This window comes from Lepidochelys olivacea (genome assembly GCF_965140295.1).
Source record: "Lepidochelys olivacea isolate rLepOli2 genome assembly, chromosome: 15".
NCBI lineage: Eukaryota > Metazoa > Chordata > Testudines > Cheloniidae > Lepidochelys > Lepidochelys olivacea.
Window position 1 is genome coordinate 7,956,003 of NC_140425.1, and position 19,893 is coordinate 7,975,895.

The 19,893-nt window shown below is 44.9% G+C and overlaps 1 protein-coding gene across 1 annotated transcript; it reads right to left on the reverse strand.

Annotated features, from left to right (window-relative positions):
• Positions 1 to 1,679: 1,679 nt before the first annotated feature.
• Positions 1,680 to 12,790, reverse strand: LOC311531423 (transmembrane protein 17B-like; the record flags this gene model as incomplete). Its single annotated transcript, XM_084648782.1, has 4 exons — positions 1,680 to 2,225; positions 9,768 to 9,881; positions 11,409 to 11,512; positions 12,685 to 12,790. The coding sequence occupies 4 exons, from the start codon at positions 12,788 to 12,790 to the stop codon at positions 1,893 to 1,895; spliced, it is 657 nt and encodes a 218-aa protein (XP_084504908.1). The 3' UTR covers positions 1,680 to 1,892.
• Between the last annotated feature and the right edge of the window lie 7,103 nt (positions 12,791 to 19,893).

Genomic DNA, 19,893 nt, shown 5'->3' on the forward strand with positions numbered 1-19,893 from the left:
ACAAACCCCTCGTGGCAGCTCTGCCCCACAATCTGTCATGCAAGCTCTTCACAATATACTAGGGCTGGCATTTTCCAGACTGCATACCTGGAATTAGGCATCTAAATTACACTGGCTTGTTAGAGGGCTTATTCCTTCACCCACTTACTTCCCTGGTCCTTCTCACATGAAGAGAGAGCAACAATACCCGAAGTCCAAAGGTGCAAACAATTCGATGTTTATTGGGGTGAACTTCCAGCAAGCATGATTCCAGTTTCCTTCCTTAGTATCCTCCTTCCCAGCTCTGACACCACAGAGCCTTACACCTGTGTCCCTGTTCCCATTCCTACCCTTAGCCAAACATGATTCCAACTTCCTTACTCCCATTCCCTGTTCCCATTTCCCCCTTTAGCAAAACAGGATTCCAATTTTCTTACCCCCATTCCCATCTCACACACCCACCCCCACCCAGTCACTTCCTCATTGACTACAGATTATATAGTAAAACTTGAGTTCTGCTTAGTTATACCTTAACCAATCATTTTCCTGAAATTTAACTAACCAATCCTAACATATTGTAACATGATTATGTAACCAATTATATCCCACCACCTTAATTAGTTTACACCCAGCAAAATTAATTATACAGCTGACAGGAACAATCACAGAACCAGACAGAGATTATACAGACAAACAATAGCAAAGTGGAAACTATAATAAGACAATACAGAAGTGAGGGTTTCACATCCCAGCTATTGATAAGTGAGTTCTTGCCAGACAGGATGCTATCAAACTAAGTTTCCTTTTACATTTTCTAGGCACTTCCCTTTCTCTGGAGGTGATAGGAATACAATCCTGTCCTGATAGTGCCTAACAGCCCAATAGCACCTTATTTCAGTGTGACTAGTTTGGAATGTGAGGATGTGACTTTTTGCTTCCTAGCTTATGGCTGCCTCTGCTGCTTAGCCAAAGGCCTTAGCCTAAGAACAGGGCCTCAGACTGTCACAATAAGAGAAGGCCCTTACACCAGCAGACAGTGATTTTGATTCTCTCTTTTATACCTCTATCACTAGCCAAGTGATAAGAATACACCTAAATTCTTAAAGTACAGGCCTTTACAGACAGGCCTGAATATCTATATCCTAACATGGCTGCCTTTCATTGGTGCTGAGCCCCCTGCATCTCCCACTGGAGTCAGAGGTGGTGTGCTATGCCCTTTTGTCAGTCAAAGTCAGTTTAATTTATGTGCCCAACTTCAGCACCAACATTCTCCAACTTTGGTTCAGTCATCTGAAAGACCCTTGAATTAACCCTGTTTAGCCATAAAAAAGGAAAGGAGGACTTGTGGCACCTTAGAGACTAACAAATTTATTTGAGCATAAGCTTTCATGAGCTACAGCTCACTTCATAGGATTCATGCAGTGGAAAATACAATAGGGAGATTTTATGTACACAGAGAACATGAAATAATGAGTGTTACCATAGACACTGTAACGAGAGTGATCAGGTAAGGTGAGCTATTACCAGCAGGAGAGAAAAACAAACACACACACCCCCCCACACACACACCTTTTGTAGTGATAATCAAGGTGGACCATTTCCAGCAGTTGACAAGAACGTGTAAGGAACAGTGGAGGGGGGCAGGGGAGAACAAACCTGGGGAAATAGTTTTACTTTGTGTAATGACACATCCACTCCCAGTCTTTATTCAAGCCTAATTTAATGGTGTCCAGTTTGCAAATTAATTCCAATTCAGCCGTCTCTCGCTGGAGTGTGTTTACGTTCATATAGGCCAGCTGTATCTCTCAGACATTTATTTTAAAGCATTCCCAGAAAAAAAAATATTTCCAGTCAATGGTTACTTAGTGCAGGAGGATGTTCTGGTGTTGCGGCTTCTTGCCTAGGGACCACGTTCACGTAGTATCAACTCCCTTCTCTCTCCTGTTGGCCAGCTGGCCGCTTCTGCCTGGATGGGCTGCCCTGCCTTGGCTCATGCTATGCCCTGATTGCCACGGTCTGCCTGCGTCCTCAAATTGTTTCAGGTAGAACTGTGTAGCAAGCTGCCTTGTCATCACTTTAAGTCCAAAGAAGGCCGCTGTGATCTCTGAGGCAAGAAACACCAGGTAAATGATATGCACAGCTGTCTCCAGGGGCAGCCGAATTATGTGCTCATCCGTGAGGAGGAAAAGCAGAAGGGGGAGCTGTATCAGGAAGGATAGGAGCAGGAATCCAGCGAGTTCAGGTACCTGCAGAAGCAAAGGAAGCCGAGAGGAAAGACTGAAAACACCACAGCAAACACTACAAAGAGAAGCATGCAGCCTAGGCTTTGGGACTGAGACATCAAGAGAATGTGTGAAGCGAGACACAGATCACCGTGTAGGACCTGGATCCCAGGACTGGGAATTCTATGCTCTAGAACTTAGCCATTCCCCCCTAAGCATCACCATAAAGGATGCTCCAGCATTTCACTCTCCCTTTGCTTGTCTGCTTAGCCTCCAGTGGGGCCCAGCCACAGATCTTGCAGGACTTTTGACCCAAAGCGGAGTATAGCTGGATGCATAATTTATTTGACTCAGGTTATCCACTAACGGGTCTTGCTGAGCTAAGGAAGTGTGGGTCAGCGGGTAGGATATTAGCCTGCCACTCAGAAGACCTGGGTTTAATTCTCTCCTCTACCACAGACTTCCTGTGTGACCTTGGGCAAGTCACTTAGGGCTTGTGTGGACGAATAGCGCAAGACAGATTTACACTCGGGTTTGCTGAGCACTGAGTGTCCATGTGGACCCTGTTGCTATGCACTAAAAGTTTCATAGCATGCTTTGAAATACAAGTAGATCAAAGATCACTCAGGAACTGTTAGTGCATGCCAGCAGGTCCACACAGTCAGTTACTGCTTGGCAGGCTAATGAGAGGTAAGTTACACCCTAGCTTGCCACATGCTGTCCAGACAAGCTATCTGTCTCTGTTCCCAATCTGTAAAGTGGGGATAATCGTGCTTCCTACCCCACAGGGGGTTGTGCAGATGAATACATTAAAGACTGAGGGGCGCTCAGTGAGACATACCCAGGGTACAACTCAGACCAGTGAGTAGCTTCGTCACCCCTGCCCTACCTGGGGTGCCCTTTACAATGCCTTGCTGCTGTAGCCTCCAGCCTGGACTGCTCACAAACAGCCTCTAGCGTACAAGTCACACCCAGCTATGTCTGTGTGTGTGCTGCAGATAGCCAGCCACACTGTAGTTCTTACTGCAGAGTGACCCCAACACCTCCCAGCCATGTATGTCCTGTACTGCCCAGCCCTCTCCTGGACACTACAAGTTTATATAACGTCCGTTATTTCTTTACCAAATGGGGTTTCCCCAGACACTTCAATTTAAACCCACTGAATTAGATAAAACAATAAAACAAGTTTATTAATCACAGAGAGAGATTTTAAGTGAGTACAAGTAATGAGGCATAAAAGTCAGAAATAGTTACAAGTAAAGATAAAACATAGCTGGTGCCTAACAAGCTCTGTTAAATTCAAAGCAAAGTTTTCTCATCACATGCTTTTAGCAGTCTTGCTGACCACATTTCTTAGGTCAGGACCCCTTCTCCCAGAATCTAATGAACACTTCCGTTGTCACTTCAGGTGCTGTGAATGCAATGGACAGGAAGAGGGGGTGGGATCCTTGGGATGTTTGTCTCTCCTTTTTATAATTTCAGTCCCCCTCTTGAAAACATTTCCAGCTGAGATGTATGTGGAAGGAAACCGTGTTGGTTTTTTCCACCTGGTTGAACTTCCTTTGTCTCCCCCGCTTGATGTGCTTATTGCCTAAATGCAAATTAAGCAAAGCACACATTCCTTTGTTTGAGACAGGCCTGTTTGCCAGCCTCTGTTTGGAACATGTGTTAATAACACCATGCAGTGGAATCTTATAAACTTCACATATAATGGTTGCCACGCATTTTACCAGGACAATAATGATCAGCAAATTATGAGTTTTCAAATGATACCTCACAAGGCATATTTTGTGCAAAGATTATTACAATGGTATGTAGGGCATGGAAACAGGTACATTCTGTCACATTCAGACACTATGGTGAGGAGAGCCAGATAGGTGCCTTAGCCTAGGCTCGGCTGAGCTCAGCAGAGGACCCAGGGTATGTAAGAAGGTGACTGTAAACCACTTTTTCATTCGGGGGGGAGGGGGGGCGGAAGCACAAAATTCCTGGCATAATTTAGGGCAGCCTAAGGGCTCCTGTCAGTTGCACCAGCCACAACAGTCCGTCCCGTCCCCCACCCCCACCCCAGCTGGTGATCATGCTATAGCTCCACTCCATCCTGCCCTTGGAAACCTACACCCAAGGGGGAAAGGAGGTGATGTAAAGGCTACTATGCCTGCTTTATAGCAGCTGGGACTCAGCCTGGGATCCCTGTGGACTAGGGTGTCTTCTTAAGACAGAGCGGTCTTCTTTACAGTGATGCAAAGGAGATGGAATTAGTGCCAGGCTTACTATTCAATTAATTCAAAGTATTGGCCAGTTAATTTCCATGAATTATTCTTGGGCTTCAGGTCTCAAGATCATTCATAGTGAGGACCATCTCTTAACATATTTCTTCTCATACACGTGTCCCTGCTACTAGTTGGCACCTAGCCACTCCTTCCCTCCTTTTGCAATCACATAACTTCCCTATGGCAACTCCAGTGATCATTTTCATGGAAAGAGAACATTAGGGTGGGGGCAGGGGGAAATGATTTTGTACTTTGCTAAATTAGGAAAGTATTTCATGTACTTTTATATTCTTTTCATACAGTCACAGAAATGCCAGGCTGGAAGGGACCTTGAGAAGTCATCAAGTCCAGCCCTCCGCACTGAGGTAGGACCAAGTAAACCTTGACCTTCCCTGTCAGATGTTTGTATAACCTGTTCTTTAAAACCTCCACTGATGGGGATTCCACAGCCTCCCTTGGAAACTTAGTCCAGAGCTTAACTATCCTTATAGCTAGAAAGTGTTTCCTAATATCTAATCTAAATCCCCCTAGCTGCAAATTAAACCCATTACTTCTTGTCCTACCTTCAGTGGACATGGCTAATAATTGATAACAGTCTTCAAATATGTTAAGGGAAATTTTAAAGAGGACTATGATCAGGTGCCCCCTCAGGCTTCTTTTCTTTAGATTAAAGATGCCCACTTTTTTTTTTTTAACCTTTCCTCATAGGTCAGGTTTTCTAAACTTTTGATCATTTTTGTTTCCCTCCTCTGGGCTCCCCAATCTGTCCACATATTTCCTGAAGTGTGGTGCACAGTACTCCAGCTGAGGCCTCACCAGAGCGGAGTAGAGTGGGACAATTATCTCCTGTGTTTTACATAGGACATGCCTGTTAATACACTCCAGCATTATATTAGCCTTTTTAGTAGGGCTGTTGATTAATTAGTTAACTCGCACAATTAACTCAAAAAATTAATCACAATTAATCACAGTTTTAATCACACTGTTTAATAAATTTCAATTGGTATTCTATTGTTTAATATTTGTGGATTTTTTTCCTACATTTTCAAAAATTTGATTTCAATTTACAACAGAGAATACAAAGTGTATAGTGCTCCTTTATATTACAAATATTTGCACTGTAAAAATGATAAACAAAAGAAATAGTATTTTTCAATTCACCTCATACAAGTACTGTAGTGCAATCTCTATCGTGCAACTTAGAAAGGTAGATTTTTGTGTTACATAACTGCACTCAAACAAAACAATGTAAAACTTTAGAGCCTACAAGTCTACTCAGTCCTACTTCTTGTTCAGCCAAATCACTAAGACAAACAAGTTTGTTTATATTTATGAGCGATAATGCTGCCTGCTTCTTATTTACACTGTCACCTGAAAATGAGGACAGGTGTTCTCATGGTACTGTTGCAGCAGGCATTGCTAGTTATTTGTGTCAGGTATGCTAAACATTCGTATGCCCCTTGATGCTTTGGCCACCATTCCAGAGTGTGATGTGACGCTGCATATTCTTTATAGAAATATGCTTATAATATGAATATGGCATAACTAAGATCTATTTTATGCAAGATGGGTCTTGTAAGATATCATTGGAAAGGTTATGATTTACTGAATATGATTATTCAATTTGTATGCATGAATCATTTCTGTATCTAAAGTTAGGAATATTGACTATGTAACAATTTCAACTCTGTGTGTACTTGGGAAACACCCACCAGACAGCAGTCCATCAGCCTTGATGGGCCATTAGGAAGAAACAATAATACTTTGAAGATACTAATCTCTCTCCTTCCTGAAAAGTGTTCTGGGACATTGTTTTGACACTGCAAGGTCAGGTGATAACATCACCTGGTATAAAGTACCACCTCAGACACTGCTTGTACTTTTCCACTGGAAACAGGGGCTTCCCACCTTATATAGATTCTATTTAAGCCTGGGAATCAAGGCAATCCAACACTCTTGTCCTTTGCCTTCCAACCCAAGAAGAAAGGATGCTGAAAGTACTGAAGAGACAAAGAAACTAAGCTGAGGGAAAGGCAAGGGCTGAGTCCAGACTAAGATAGGAGTCTACTTCGTAAAGAGAAATAACGAACTCTAAGCTACAGAAACTCTGCAATCTGCCTAAACAACATTTTGTAACCTGTGTCTTTAGTGTATTAAGCTTAGTTTGCGTGTTTTGTTTTATTTGCTCAGTAATCTGCTTTGTTCTAGTTGCTATCCCTTATAAGAACTACAAAAGGTAAATTTTAAGTTAATAAACTTATTTCTTGTTTATAACATAACCCAGTTTGTGTAATTACTATCTGGTGGGGCGGGAGGAAGAAGTCGTACATATCTCTTTCCACCTTAAGGGAGAGGGAAAATTTTTATGAGCTTGCACTGTGCTTTCTATACAGTGTGAGACAATATTATCGTGTGTGTACTCTCCAGAGGGGAGGTACACTTGAGTGCTGGACAATTTCCTGGCTGAGTCTTCCAATAGAGAGCTGTTTGCAGCCTCTGTGTGATTCTACAGCTGGTGCATCCCTACCTGTATGTGTGTGCGTGCACTGCAAGAGGCTGGAGAGCCTAATTCAGCAAAACAGGGACAGGGAGTCCAGGCTGATGAAGCAGAAGAAGCTCAGTGAAACCCTAGTACATCAGGTGACATCCTAGAAGGGGGGGGTGTCCAACCCAACACCCAGAGGACATGCTTCCATGCATTAAAAAAAAAAAAAAGCGTTAATTAGATTTGTGACTGAACACCTTGGGGGAGAATTGTATGTCTCCTGCTCTGTTTTACCTGCATTCTGCCATATATTTCATGTTATATCAGTCTCAGATGACAACCCAACACATGTTGTTCAAATTAAGAACACATTCACTACAGATTTGACAAAATGCAAAGAAGGTACCTGTAGCAGAGTGTGGCAGGGCCCCCTTAGCTCCTTCCTCTGCTAAGTCCACAAAATCACTCAGACCCTGGGGTGAGTATCCACTGGAGAAGTTAATTCACAGGCTTGTTCCTACCATCATTTCACCATGTACAGTTGGCCCTTCACCATCTGAGGTCAGGGAAGAAATACCTCCCTGCTTCCCCTCCCTACCTTTACCCTTTCTTTCTACTCCCTCTTTGGCTTCCTTCCTCTGAGGTTTTTATATAGCCCCAGGCTAATTAGGTGACAGCTGTCTCTGCCTCCCCAATTAGGGCCAGGTTATCTCCAGTCAGCTCTAATCTTTCCCTCTAAATGGAAGCTGGCATGACAGAGGGCTGAATCAGCAACCCTTTGCCCCACACCCTGTCACAGTACCAATGTGAGATTTCTAAAGATAGCTACAGCACTCGAACCAAGTTTAAGAATCTGAAGTGCCTTCCAAAATTTGAGAGGGACGAGGTGTGGAGAATGCTTTCAGAAGTCTTGAGAGCACCAGTCTGATGCTGAAACTACAGAACCTGAACCACCAAAAGAGAAAATCAACCTTTTGTTGGTGGCATCTGACTCAGATGATGAAAATGAATGTGCGTCGCTTTGCACTGCTTTGAATTGTTATCAAGCAGAATCCATCATCGGCATGGATGCACGTCCTCTGGAATGGTGGGCGAAGCATGAAGGGACATAGGAATCTTTACCATATCTGGCACATAAATATCTTGTGACTCCAGCTACAACAGTGCCATGTGAATGCCTGTTCTCACTTTCAGGTGACATTGTAAACAAGAAGCAGGCAGCATTATCTCCTGCAAATGTAAAGAAACTTGTTTGTCTGAGCAATTGACTGAATAAGAAGTAGGATGGAGGGGACTTGTAGGTTCTGAAGTTTTACATTGTTTTATTTTTGAGTGCAGCTATTTTTTGTACATAATTCTACATTTGTAAGTTCAATGTTCATAATAAAGAGATTGCACTACAGTACTTGTATTAGGTGAATTGAAAAATACAAATATATTAAATACATATATTAAAATATTTCTTTTTTACAGTGCAAATATTTGTAATACAAATAAATATAAAGTGAGCACTGTACACTTTGTATTCTGTGTTGTAGCTGAAATATATTTGAAAATGTGGAAAACATCCAAAAATATTTAAATAAACCGTATTCTATTATTGTTTATCAGAGCGATTAATCTTTTTAAATCACTTGACAGCCCTATTTTTTCCCAACTGCATCACAATGCAGACTCGTACTCAATTTGTGATCTACTGTAACCCCCAGATCCTTTTCAACAGTACTAACAGCTAGCCAGTTATTCCCCCTTTTGTAGTTATGTATTTAATTTTTCCCTCTTAAGGGAGTATTTTGCACTTGTCTATATTGAATTTCATCTTTTTTATTTCAGACCAATTCTGCAATTTTTCAAGGTTGTTCTGAATTCAAATAATAGAATCATAGAATCTCAGGGTTGGAAGGGACTTCAGGAGGTCATCTAGTCCAACCCCCTGCTCAAAGCAGGACCAATCCCCAACTAAATCATCCCAGCCAGGGCTTTGTCAAGCCTGACCTTAAAAACCTCAAAGGAAGGAGATTCCGCCACCTCCCTTGATAACACATTCTAGTGCTTCACCACCCTCCTAGTGAAAAAGTTTTTCCTCATATCTAAACCTCCCTCACTGCAACTTGAGACCATTACTCCTTGTTCTGTCATCTGCTACCACTGAGAACAGTCTAGATCCATCCTCTTTGGAACCCCCTTTCAGGTAGTTGAAAGTAGCTATCAAATCCCACCTCACACTTCTCTTCCGCAGACTAAACAATCCCAGTTCCCTCAGCCTCTCCTCATAAGTCATGTATTCCAGTCCCCTAATCATTTTTGTTGCCCTCCGCTGGACACTTTCCAATTTTTTTCACATCCTTCTTGTAGTGGGGGGCCCAAAACTGGACACAGTACTCCAGATGAGGCCTCACCAATGTCGAATAGAGGGGAACGATCACGTCCCTCGATCTGCTGGCAATGCCCCTACTTATACAGCCCAAAATGCCATTGGTCTTCTTGGCAACAAGGGCACACTGTTGACTCAAATCCAGCTTCTTGTCCACTGTAACCCCTAGGTCCTTTTCTGCAGAATCCTGCCCTCCAAAATGTGTGCAACTCATCTCAGCTTGGTGTCATCCGCAGATTCTATAAGCATATGCTCCATTCCATTATTCAAGTCATTAATGAAAATATTTGAGCTTCCCCCTGCAAGGGAGGTGTGACCAGCACACTTTCCACAGCTAAAGTGATGAAGAGTTTGAAGAGCTGAAGAGTTTGATGGGGAGCTGTAGCTGCCATGTCCTGGCCACTAGACTGCCCTGGCCTTGAGTCAGTTCTTACCTTTTCTTGCAGATTTCCAATGTATCCAAGATACAAGCGTAACCCGTCAGCTAATGCGAGAATCAGGAAGACAGCAACAAGGAGGAACTGATAGTAACAGGGCAGCAGGCTGTACTGTAACGGGAGGGCATTAGTGATATATCATCCCCCATTTCATCCCACCAGACCCACACCGACCACCAGCCCCAACACAAACCTCTCCCACCCTATCGCTCCATATAGTCACTCTCCATCCATTTAGAAATAGAATACCAGGGTTGGAAGGGACCTCAGGAGGTCATCTAGTCCAACCCCCTGCTCAGAGCAGGACCAATCCCCAATTTTTGCCCTGATCCCAAATGGCCCCCTCAAGGATTGAACTCACAACCCCGGGTTTAGCAGGCCAATGCTCAAACCACTGAGCTATCCCTCCCCCTGCCTCCCTTACCTGCCACTGCCACCTCCCTTGTCAGGGTCTGGGACATGGGCAGTCATGACAAGTGGTTAAATCCAGAATCAGAGGCCAGGTGCCAGAGCCCAGGGTCAGAGACAAAAATCAGAAATTTGAGCCAAGACTCAGAAGTGGGTTAGCTGGAAGGAGGCAAGGCAGGATAGGGGCGGTCACAGCCATTGACAATTGCTTCAAGCACCGATGATGATGACAACTGCTGCTGCTGGGCTTAAGAGCTGGTCTGCTGACTTTCCAGCCAATCAGGCAGTGTACTACAGGCCAGCTGTGCTTGTTAGGCTGCCAAGAGCCTGGCTTTGCTGATAGCCCAGATTTATGGATTCACAGAGTCCAAGGCCAGAAGGGACCATTGTGATCATCTGTCTGACCTCCAAAATAATTCCTAGAGCAGATTATTTAGAAAAACATCCAATCCTAATTTAAAAATGGTCAGTGATGGAGAATCCACCATGGCCCTTGGTAATTTGTTCCAGTGGTTAATTACTGTCACAGTTAAAAATTTGCACCTTATTTCCAGTCTAAATTTGTATAGCTTCAACTTCCAGCCATTGGATTATATTATACCTTTCTCTGCTAGACTGATTCTGTCTCTCCAGTGCTGACCATCGGCTCATTTCCCAGACTCTGCCCCACCCTGGACCCAGCTGTAACCAACAGGAGGAACTCTCACTTCCACCACTAGGCCTGACTGCCCATGGCCCCGTACCCTCCAGAGGGATGCTTCTTGCCCATGGGATGGATCAGGCAGCAAAATCCTCTCTTGGACTTCCCCTGGCCTGGACATTTAAACCAAATGAAAACATAAGAGGAGCCCAAGAAGTTTTGCCATTTGACAGGAGTTTCCATTTCTCAGGGTTTGAAATGGACCCATTTTGTGGTTACTTGTGTTTTGGGAAATGAAGGATTTTGATGGCTGGCTTGGAAATGGGTTCAAGAAAAGTTTTGATAAAAATCTCATGCAAAAATTAATGAAAAACAAAAACTTTCTAAAAGGTCAGTCTGAGAAAGAGTTTTTGAAAAAAGGCCATTTGTCGACAAAAACCCTTTCTGCTTGATAAACCCTGACCGGGACAGAGGCTTGGCTGACAGACTGCCAAGAAAGGACAATTGTGCAGTGGCTTGGGCACTGAAGGAATGTATTAGGTGGGACTTCACGCATCTTCTCAGTTCTAACATCCCTGATTATATGGTACCTTTAATGCCAGCATTATCCCCTCGGACAGGCACCAGAATGGGAAGTAGAAGACATTGAAGAATAGCATCATCTGGAGGGGCAGGCTGGACAGCACCTCATGCCCTGTGCAGGAATGAAAAGGCACAAGGTAGCAGGTCTTTCCCTTTGCCACACTGCAAATCCCAGTCTCACTGGGGAGAACCTGCCCACAAAATAGGTATTTTATTGAAGAACAAACCTGAGAATGCAGCCTGCCCTGCATAGCACATAGACACCGTCTATGAACACAGGAGCTTGGCCTGTCCCCAGGGGGTCAGGCCTGGCCCCTGAAGCCCAGTCTCCTGTTGCTGGCAGTAGCTAGCATCAGCTGCTAATGCAGAAAGTGCAGGAACTCCCCTGTGGGTGATCCTGATGGGGTTTCACTGTGACCCTTTTCAAGGTTGGCTTGTGGGTTTAGATCCCTTCCAAATTTTTTAATCCTCTCTAATGTAAATGTGGGTTTTCCCATTATCCACATACATGGTTGATGCTTTTATGATTCCCATCAACATCCTGGCATCAGCAATATCAAATGGCAGGGGGCTCTGCAGGTTAATCATATGATGGTATAAAACAAATTCCCTTTTGTACTAGGAACCAGTTTTGAACCAGTTTTGTACTTGCTGCCTCAGTTTCAGTAAATGCCCCTTGTTCTTGTATTAGGAGAAAGATCAGTAGGGTTAATAGATTCCAAGGCCAGAAGAGACCACTGTGATCATCTAGTCTGACTCGTATAACACAGGACAGAGATTTATCCCAAATAAGTTCCTGATCAACCTGTCCACTTCTGTCCTTATTCATGGCCTCTTCATCCTAAACAATCCCAACCTTTGCAATCTCTCCACCACATACCTGATGGGACAAGGATAATACAAAGAGATTCCCTGCCTGTACACCCATCCCGCTTCCCCTCCTTACTTGGAGCCCATCTCCTTCACTGCGCACCTTATTGTGTAAGGCCCCTCAGAGTGAGCACACAACACATGGGGCAGGCCAGGAAGGCTGGTGTTTGTGCTGCTCAGAGCTCGGCCTTTCTCAGTGCACATTGTAGGAGACAAAAGCCTCTATTAATAGAATAAAGCAAAGTCCACTTTGACTTTGCAGCAGTAAAAGCAACAGCAAACACCCAAACACATTCCTGAAGCAGAGCCCCTGTAAGCGGTGTTGTAATCCACACTGGATCTGGGGCGGGTAGAGCAGAGAGTGTGCAGACCCTGACCTGGGCCCCAGGATTACTGTACTACCGAGTACTGTACCTGGATGGTAGATCTGGGCAGCTCTGCAATCCCTAGTTTTATTGTTGATGAACAGCGATCCACTGAAAGTTGTCAAGCCCCTTCGGACATTGTGAGGCAGAGCCATCAGCACCAGCTAAACCCGTTCTCCCTCCTGACCTGGATAAGATGGTATTAAAGAGAAGCTCTTTGGCTTTAATTAAATTATAGGACTGGCCTTCCAAGCTGCCACTCAGCCACTGTGCTGTGGTGGGAGATAGCACAGAAGGGAAAAGAAAGCCCTGGGCAGGTGTTGCCTGATCTATTGATTGTATAGTGATTATATTACTGATTTAGTTTCCCCCATTAGCACTTGGAAGTTTGGTAGGTTCTGCTAGATCAGGCCCTATATTATCAGAATAACTGTTCAGTGGGAGCCCTGATGTGCATGGCTATAACACACACACACACACACGGGAAATCACACTAGGTTTATAATTTTATTAATACAGTTCACAAAGTCATGAATACTCTAACCCAGCAAGGCAGCTAGAGATAATACATAGACCTACACCAGCCCTTGCTGAACAGCCTGATGTGTCAGTTATCTTCCCCTTCACCATCACCAGCCGCTGTCATCTAAGCCTCTCCCCAGGATGCAGGCTGTTATAATGTGTTATATTGATGCCACTCTGCCTAATGCATAGTCAGGAGGGGGTTCAGCCCCTTTTCCTTATTTGTAGTTCCTCCCCCTACTAATGTTGGGCTGCCCTTCTTCCATAGCTTATTAGTATATATGTCAATCAGTTACTATGGTATTCTTGTGGTCAGACATCTGCTGATGTTCCTAACTTTAAAAAAAAAAAGCTGGTATAAAGTAGCATCTTGTGATTACCTGTCAGCAGTTTAGTCCCTACAGCATTCTGCCTTGTGCTGTTTTATGATCTAGGGTCACTCCTGGTTAGCTACTCCTGTTAAGGCTTTGTGCCTTGATAAGTTTAGCTAAGCTACTGTCTTACAGTTGTTGAGGCTTATAAACTCATTGCATTACTGCCTTAATTTACACCTGTGCCTCATCTAGCAACTACCTACAGATATCATCTAGGCTACCCAGGTGAGTTCCCTGGCGAGTGCTGTGGCCACTGGCTCTGGGACTCTGTAGCCCTAGTGGGAGGAATGTTGGTTGGAGCAACGTGGCTGGTTAGAATAGCTCAGCAGCCTGTTGAGCTGACCAGATCCGGCTCGGGGCCCAATTCACAGCTAGCTCCAGTGGGGTTGCAATGACTCCCATGGGCAGTGAGTCCTTCTCCTCCTAGGCCACAGGAGCCAGCAGTAGTGGAAAATGGGATGGAACAAATTAAACAGTGGTGGCAGCAAGTCAAATCTTATGAAGAGAGAGGCACCAGGATGGACCCTGAACTCCATCTAGGACCACGCCAGGGTACAGCCATGCCCTAGTGATGGAAGCAGTGGGTGCAGGGAATAGCACCAGGGTCCTACATGATGAAATACAACGCTATCACCACAACCCTCGTTTCCTCAGAGCAACCAGTGAACAACTGGTCTCAAGGGATGAGGGCCAAGCCACTCAGCTGCAGATATCAGGTGTGCCGCTCAAACCAGCAATGACCACGGGAAAGTGACGGAGGTGAAGACAGAAGACCGGCTTCCAGATGGCAGAGAGCAATAGCATGAAGGGGAACAAAATAAAACCACAGCCATATGAAGAGTTGTTAGGTTGTTTGATCATCTCAAAGATTCTACTGTCCATTGAAGTCAGTTGCCTTGTAGGAAGAGAGGTGCTAGAATAGTTGTAAATAACATTCCACACAAAGATGGACTACAAGCCATCAGGAACACTATCCCCGATAACATCACGGCAAACCTGGTGGCTGAACTTTGTCCCCAAATGTGAAATAGTTATGGGTGAGGACAAAGTCACAATGTATACCTTCAAATCAGCGGCACTGCTATGGGTACCTGCATGGCCCGACAGTATGCCAACATTTTTATGGCTGACTTAGAACAACGCTTCCTCAGCTCTCGTCCCTAATGCCCCTACTCTACTTGGGCTACACTGATGACATCTTCATCATCTGGACTCATGGCAAAGAAGCCCTTGAGGAATTCCACCATGATTTCAACAATTTCCATCCCACCAACAATCTCAGCCTGGAACAGTCCACACAAGAGATCCACTTCCTGGACACTATGGTGCTAATAAGCGATGGTCACATAAACACCACCCTATACCGGAAACCTACTGACCGCTATTCCTACCTACATGCCTCCAGCTTTCACCCAGACCACACCACACGATCCATTGTCTACAGCCAAGCTCTACGATACAACCGCATTTGCTCCAACCACTCAGACAGAGACAAACACCTACAAGTTCTCTATCAAGCATTCTTACAACTACAATACCCACCTGCTGAAGTGAAGAAACAGATTGACAGAGCCAGAAGAGTACCCAGAAGTCACCTACTACAGGACAGGCCCAACAAAGAAAATAACAGAACGCCACTAGCCATCACCTTCAGCCCCCAACTAAAATCTCTCCAATGCATCATCAAGGATCTACAATCTATCCTGAAGGACGACCCATTACTCTCACAGATCTTGGGAGACAGGACAGTCCTTGCTTACAGACAGCCCCCAACCTGAAGCAAATACTCACCAGTAGCCACATACCTCACAACAGAACCACTAACCCAGGAACCTATCCTTGCAACAAAGCCCCTTGCCAACTGTGCTCACATATCTATTCAGGGGACACCATCATAGGGCCTAATCACATCAGCCACACTATCAGAGGCTCGTTCACCTGCACATCTACCAAAATGATATATGCCATCATGTGCCAGCAATGCCCCTCTGCCATGTACATTGGTCAAACTGGACAGTCTCTACATAAAAGAATAAATGGACACAAATTAGATGTCAAGAATTATAACATTCAAAAACCATTCGGAGAACACTTCAATTTCTCTGGTCACTCGATTAGAGACCTAAAAGTGACAATTCTTCAACAAAAAAGACTTCAAAAAACAGACTCCAACGAGAGACTGCTGAATCGGAATTAATTTGTAAACTGGATACAATTAACTTCGGCTTGAATAGAGACTGGGAGTGGATGGGTCATTACACAAAGTAAAACTATTTCCCCACCCTCACTGTTCCTCAGACGTTCTTGTCAACTGCTGGAAATGGCCCACCTTGATTATCACTACAAAAGGTTTTCTTCGCCCCGCCCCCACTCTCCTGCTGGTATTAGCTCATCTTAAGTGATCACTCTCCTTACAGTGTGTATGGTAACACCCATTGTTTCATGTTCTGTGTGTATATAAATATCCCCACTTGTATTTTCCACTGAATGCATCCGATGAAGTGAGCTGTAGCTCATGAACGCTTATGCTCAAATAAATTTGTTAGTCCCTAAGGTGCCACAAGTACTCCTTTTCTTATTGCGAATACAGACTAACACGGCTGCTACTCTGAAGAAAGCAGCATTTTATGTGTCTCTCTGTATGCGCATGTAGTTAGTACTGTAAGTCTAAAGAGTGCCATCTGCTGGCACAAACATGAGGTCTGCAGTATCTATTTCAATAGCTTCCACCCCACCATCAACTTCAGCCTGGACCAAGCTACACGGGAGGTCCACTTCCTAGATACCACAGTGCAAATAAGTGATGGTCACGTTAACACCACCCTGTCATAAATGTAAAGGGAAGGGTAAACCCCTTTAAAATCCCTCCTGGCCAGAGGAAAAATCCTCTCACCTGTAAAGGGTTAAGAAGCTAAAGGTAACCTCGCTGGCACCTGACCAAAATGACCAATGAGGAGACAAGATACTTTCAAAGGCTGGGAGGAGGGAGAGAAACAAAGGGTCTGTGTCTGTTGGTATGCTGCTTTGCCGGGGATAGAACAGGAATGGAGTCTTAGAACTTTTAGTAAGTAATCTAGCTAGGTATGCGTTAGATTATGATTTCTTTAAATGACTGAGGAAAGAATTGTGCTGAGTAGAATGACTATTTCTGTCTGTGTGTCTTTTTTGTAACTTAAGGTTTTGCCTAGAGGGATTCTCTATGTTTTGAATCTAATTACCTTGTAAGGTACCTACCATCCTGATTTTACAGGGGTGATTCCTTTACTCCTATTTACTTCTATTTCTATTAAAAGTCTTCTTGTAAGAAAACTGAATGCTTTTTCATTGTTCTCAGATCCAAGGGTTTGGGTCTGTGGTCACCTATGCAAATTGGTGAGGATTTTTACCAAACCTTTCCCAGGAAGTGGGGTGCAAGGATTGGGAGGATTTTGGGGGGAAAGACATGTCCAAACTGCGTTTCCCAGTAAACCCAGTTAGAGTTTGGTGGTGGCAGTGGTTATTCCAAGGACAAAGGATAAAATTAATTTGTACCTTGGGGAAGTTTTAACCTAAGCTGGTAAAAGTAAGCTTAGGAGGTTTTCATGCAGGTCCCCACATCTGTACCCTAGAGTTCAGAGTGGGGGAGGAACCTTGACACACCCATACTGAAAACCCACCGACCGCTACGCCTACATTCATGCCTCCAGCTTCCATCCCGGACACACCACACAATCCATTGTCTACAGCCAAGCGCTGAGGTACAACCGCATTTGCTCCAACCCCTCAGACAGCGACCAACACCTATAAGATCTTAACCAAGCATTCTCAAAACTACAATACCCACATGAGGAAATAAGGAAACAGATCAACAGAGCCAGACGTGTACCCAGAAGCCTCCTGCTGCAAGACAAGCCCAAGAAAGAAACCAACAGAACTCCACTGGCCATCACATACAGTCCTCAGCTAAAACCTCTCCAATGCATCAGTGATCTACAACCCATCCTGGACAATGATCCCCCACTTTCACAGGTCTTGGGAGGCAGGGCAGTCCTCGCCTACAGACAACCCGCCAACCTTAAGTATATTCTCACTAGCAACGACACACTGCACCATAGTAACTCTAACTCAGGAACCAATCCATGCAACAAACCTCAATGCCAACGCTGCCCACATATCTACACCAGCGACACCATCACAAGTCCTAACCAGATCAGCCACACCATCACCGGTTCATTCACCTACACGTCCACCAATGTAATGTACGCCATCACGTGCCAGCAATGCCCCTCTGCTCTGTACATTGGCCAAACTAGACAGTCCCTACATAAAAGGATAAATGGACAAATCAGATATTAGGAATGGCAATATACAAAAACCTGTAGAAGGACACTTCAACCTCCCTGGACACACAAGAGCAGATTTAAAGGTAGCCATCCTGCAGCAAAAAAACTTCAGGACCAGACTTCAAAGAGAAACTGCTGAGCTTCAGTTCATTTGTAAATTTGACACCATCAATTTAGGATTAAACAAAGACTGTGACTGGCTTGCCAACTACAAAAGCAGTTTCTCCTCCCTTGGTGTTCACACCTCAACTAATAGAAGAGGGCCTCATCCTACCTGACTGAACTAACCTCGTTATCCCTAGCCTGATTCTTGCTTGTATATTTATACCTGCCTCTGGAAATTTCCACTACATGCATCGGACGAAGTGGGTATTCACCCACAAAAGTTTATGCTCCAATACGTCTGTTAGTCTATAAGGTGCCACAGGACTCTTTGCTGCTTTTACGGTATCCATATACTAGACTACAGAATTGTCACTCCGAAGCCCAAAATGTCTGTTGAGTCAGTCTGAAGTGATAGAAACAGCTACAAGAGTGAGAGCTCTTCTCATTCCTAATATTGTTGCCTGTTTTAGATTTGAGTGGCTGGTCAAATGTTGGGGCTTTAGGGACGTTCCAGGTGGAAGCAGAATATTGTCTTTGATGCAGTCGTGTTTACTTACAAGGAACGTACAAAGTCCTTCTTCTCTGAGCACAGGACAAAATGAACGGTTCCTTACAGCCCCAAGCATCTTTAGCAACACACCAAAAAGAACAGGAGTACTTGTGGCACCGTAGAGACTAACAAATTTATTAGAGCATAAGCTTTCGTGGGCTACAGCCCACTTTATCGGATGCATAGAATGGAACATATAGTAAGAAAATATATATATACACATATAGAGAAGGTGGAAGTTGCCATACAAACTGTAAGAGGCTAATTAATTAAGATGAGCTATTATCAGCAGGAGAAAAAAAACGTTTGTAGTGATAATCAAGATGGCCCATTTAGACAGTTGACAAGAAAAAAGCTCTCTCTAGCTTTTACCAGGAATACTCGGCTTTCTTGCTTTTTGCCACTTCCTCCTCTCCTCTAGCCCCTTGTCTGTTCCGAGTTTCTGCGTGCGCACGCACACGTGCACACACTCCCACCTTAGCCCACATTGGTGGTAGTTTCTGGGCTGATTCTATTTGACTTGTTTCAGATGTGGCCCCTGAACTGTCTCTTACAACTCTCTCAAGTGAAGAGTGTGTTTACATGTCAGTCTGAACGAGGCAGCCCATAACAAGGTTTAACTCAGCTCACGACAGTATCAGCAGGTTCAGATATCACTGGGTTTTGCAGTCTGCTAGGTTCCAATTTTTAAGTTCTCAGCCATTTGACTTTACGCATTACACCCCTGTGGAGTACAGCTACAGTAATGCATGTACCTGTGCTAGGACAAGAGTCCTCCACCACTGTGGTATCAGAGAACTCAGCCAATCACCATCATTACTCTACAGCTAATTTGCATGCAACAATTTCATTGGTTGTATGAGGGCGACCAGGGCTGGCTCTAGGCACCAGCAAAACAAGCAGGTGCTTGGGGGGCAAATTTCGAGGGGCCGCATTCTGGTGCCAGCCAGGCCGCCCCTAGAAATGTGCCCTCGCCGCCCCAGCTCGCTTCCGCACGCTCCCCTGAGCGCACCGCCACCACTCCGCTTCTCCCCCGTCCCTCCCTCCCAGGCTTGCTGCGCGCAGAACAGCTGTTAACCCTGGGAGGGAGGGAGGAGAAGCCGAGTGGCGGCATGCTTGGGGGAGGCGGTGGGGGTGGAGTAGAGGTGAGCTGGGGTGGGGAGCGGTTCCTCTGCCGCCCCCCCATTACTTCCTGCACTCCCCCCGCTCTGTCTGCTCCCCTGAACGTGCTGCCTCTCCCTTGCCGGGGGAGGGGGAAGAAGCGGAGTGGCGGCGTGTTCACGAGAGCAGGCGGAGCTAGGGCGGGGCAGCCGCAGGAAGCAATTGGGGGGGCAAATGCGGCACATCCGGGGAGGAGGCAGGGCCGAGGATTTGGGGAAGGGGTT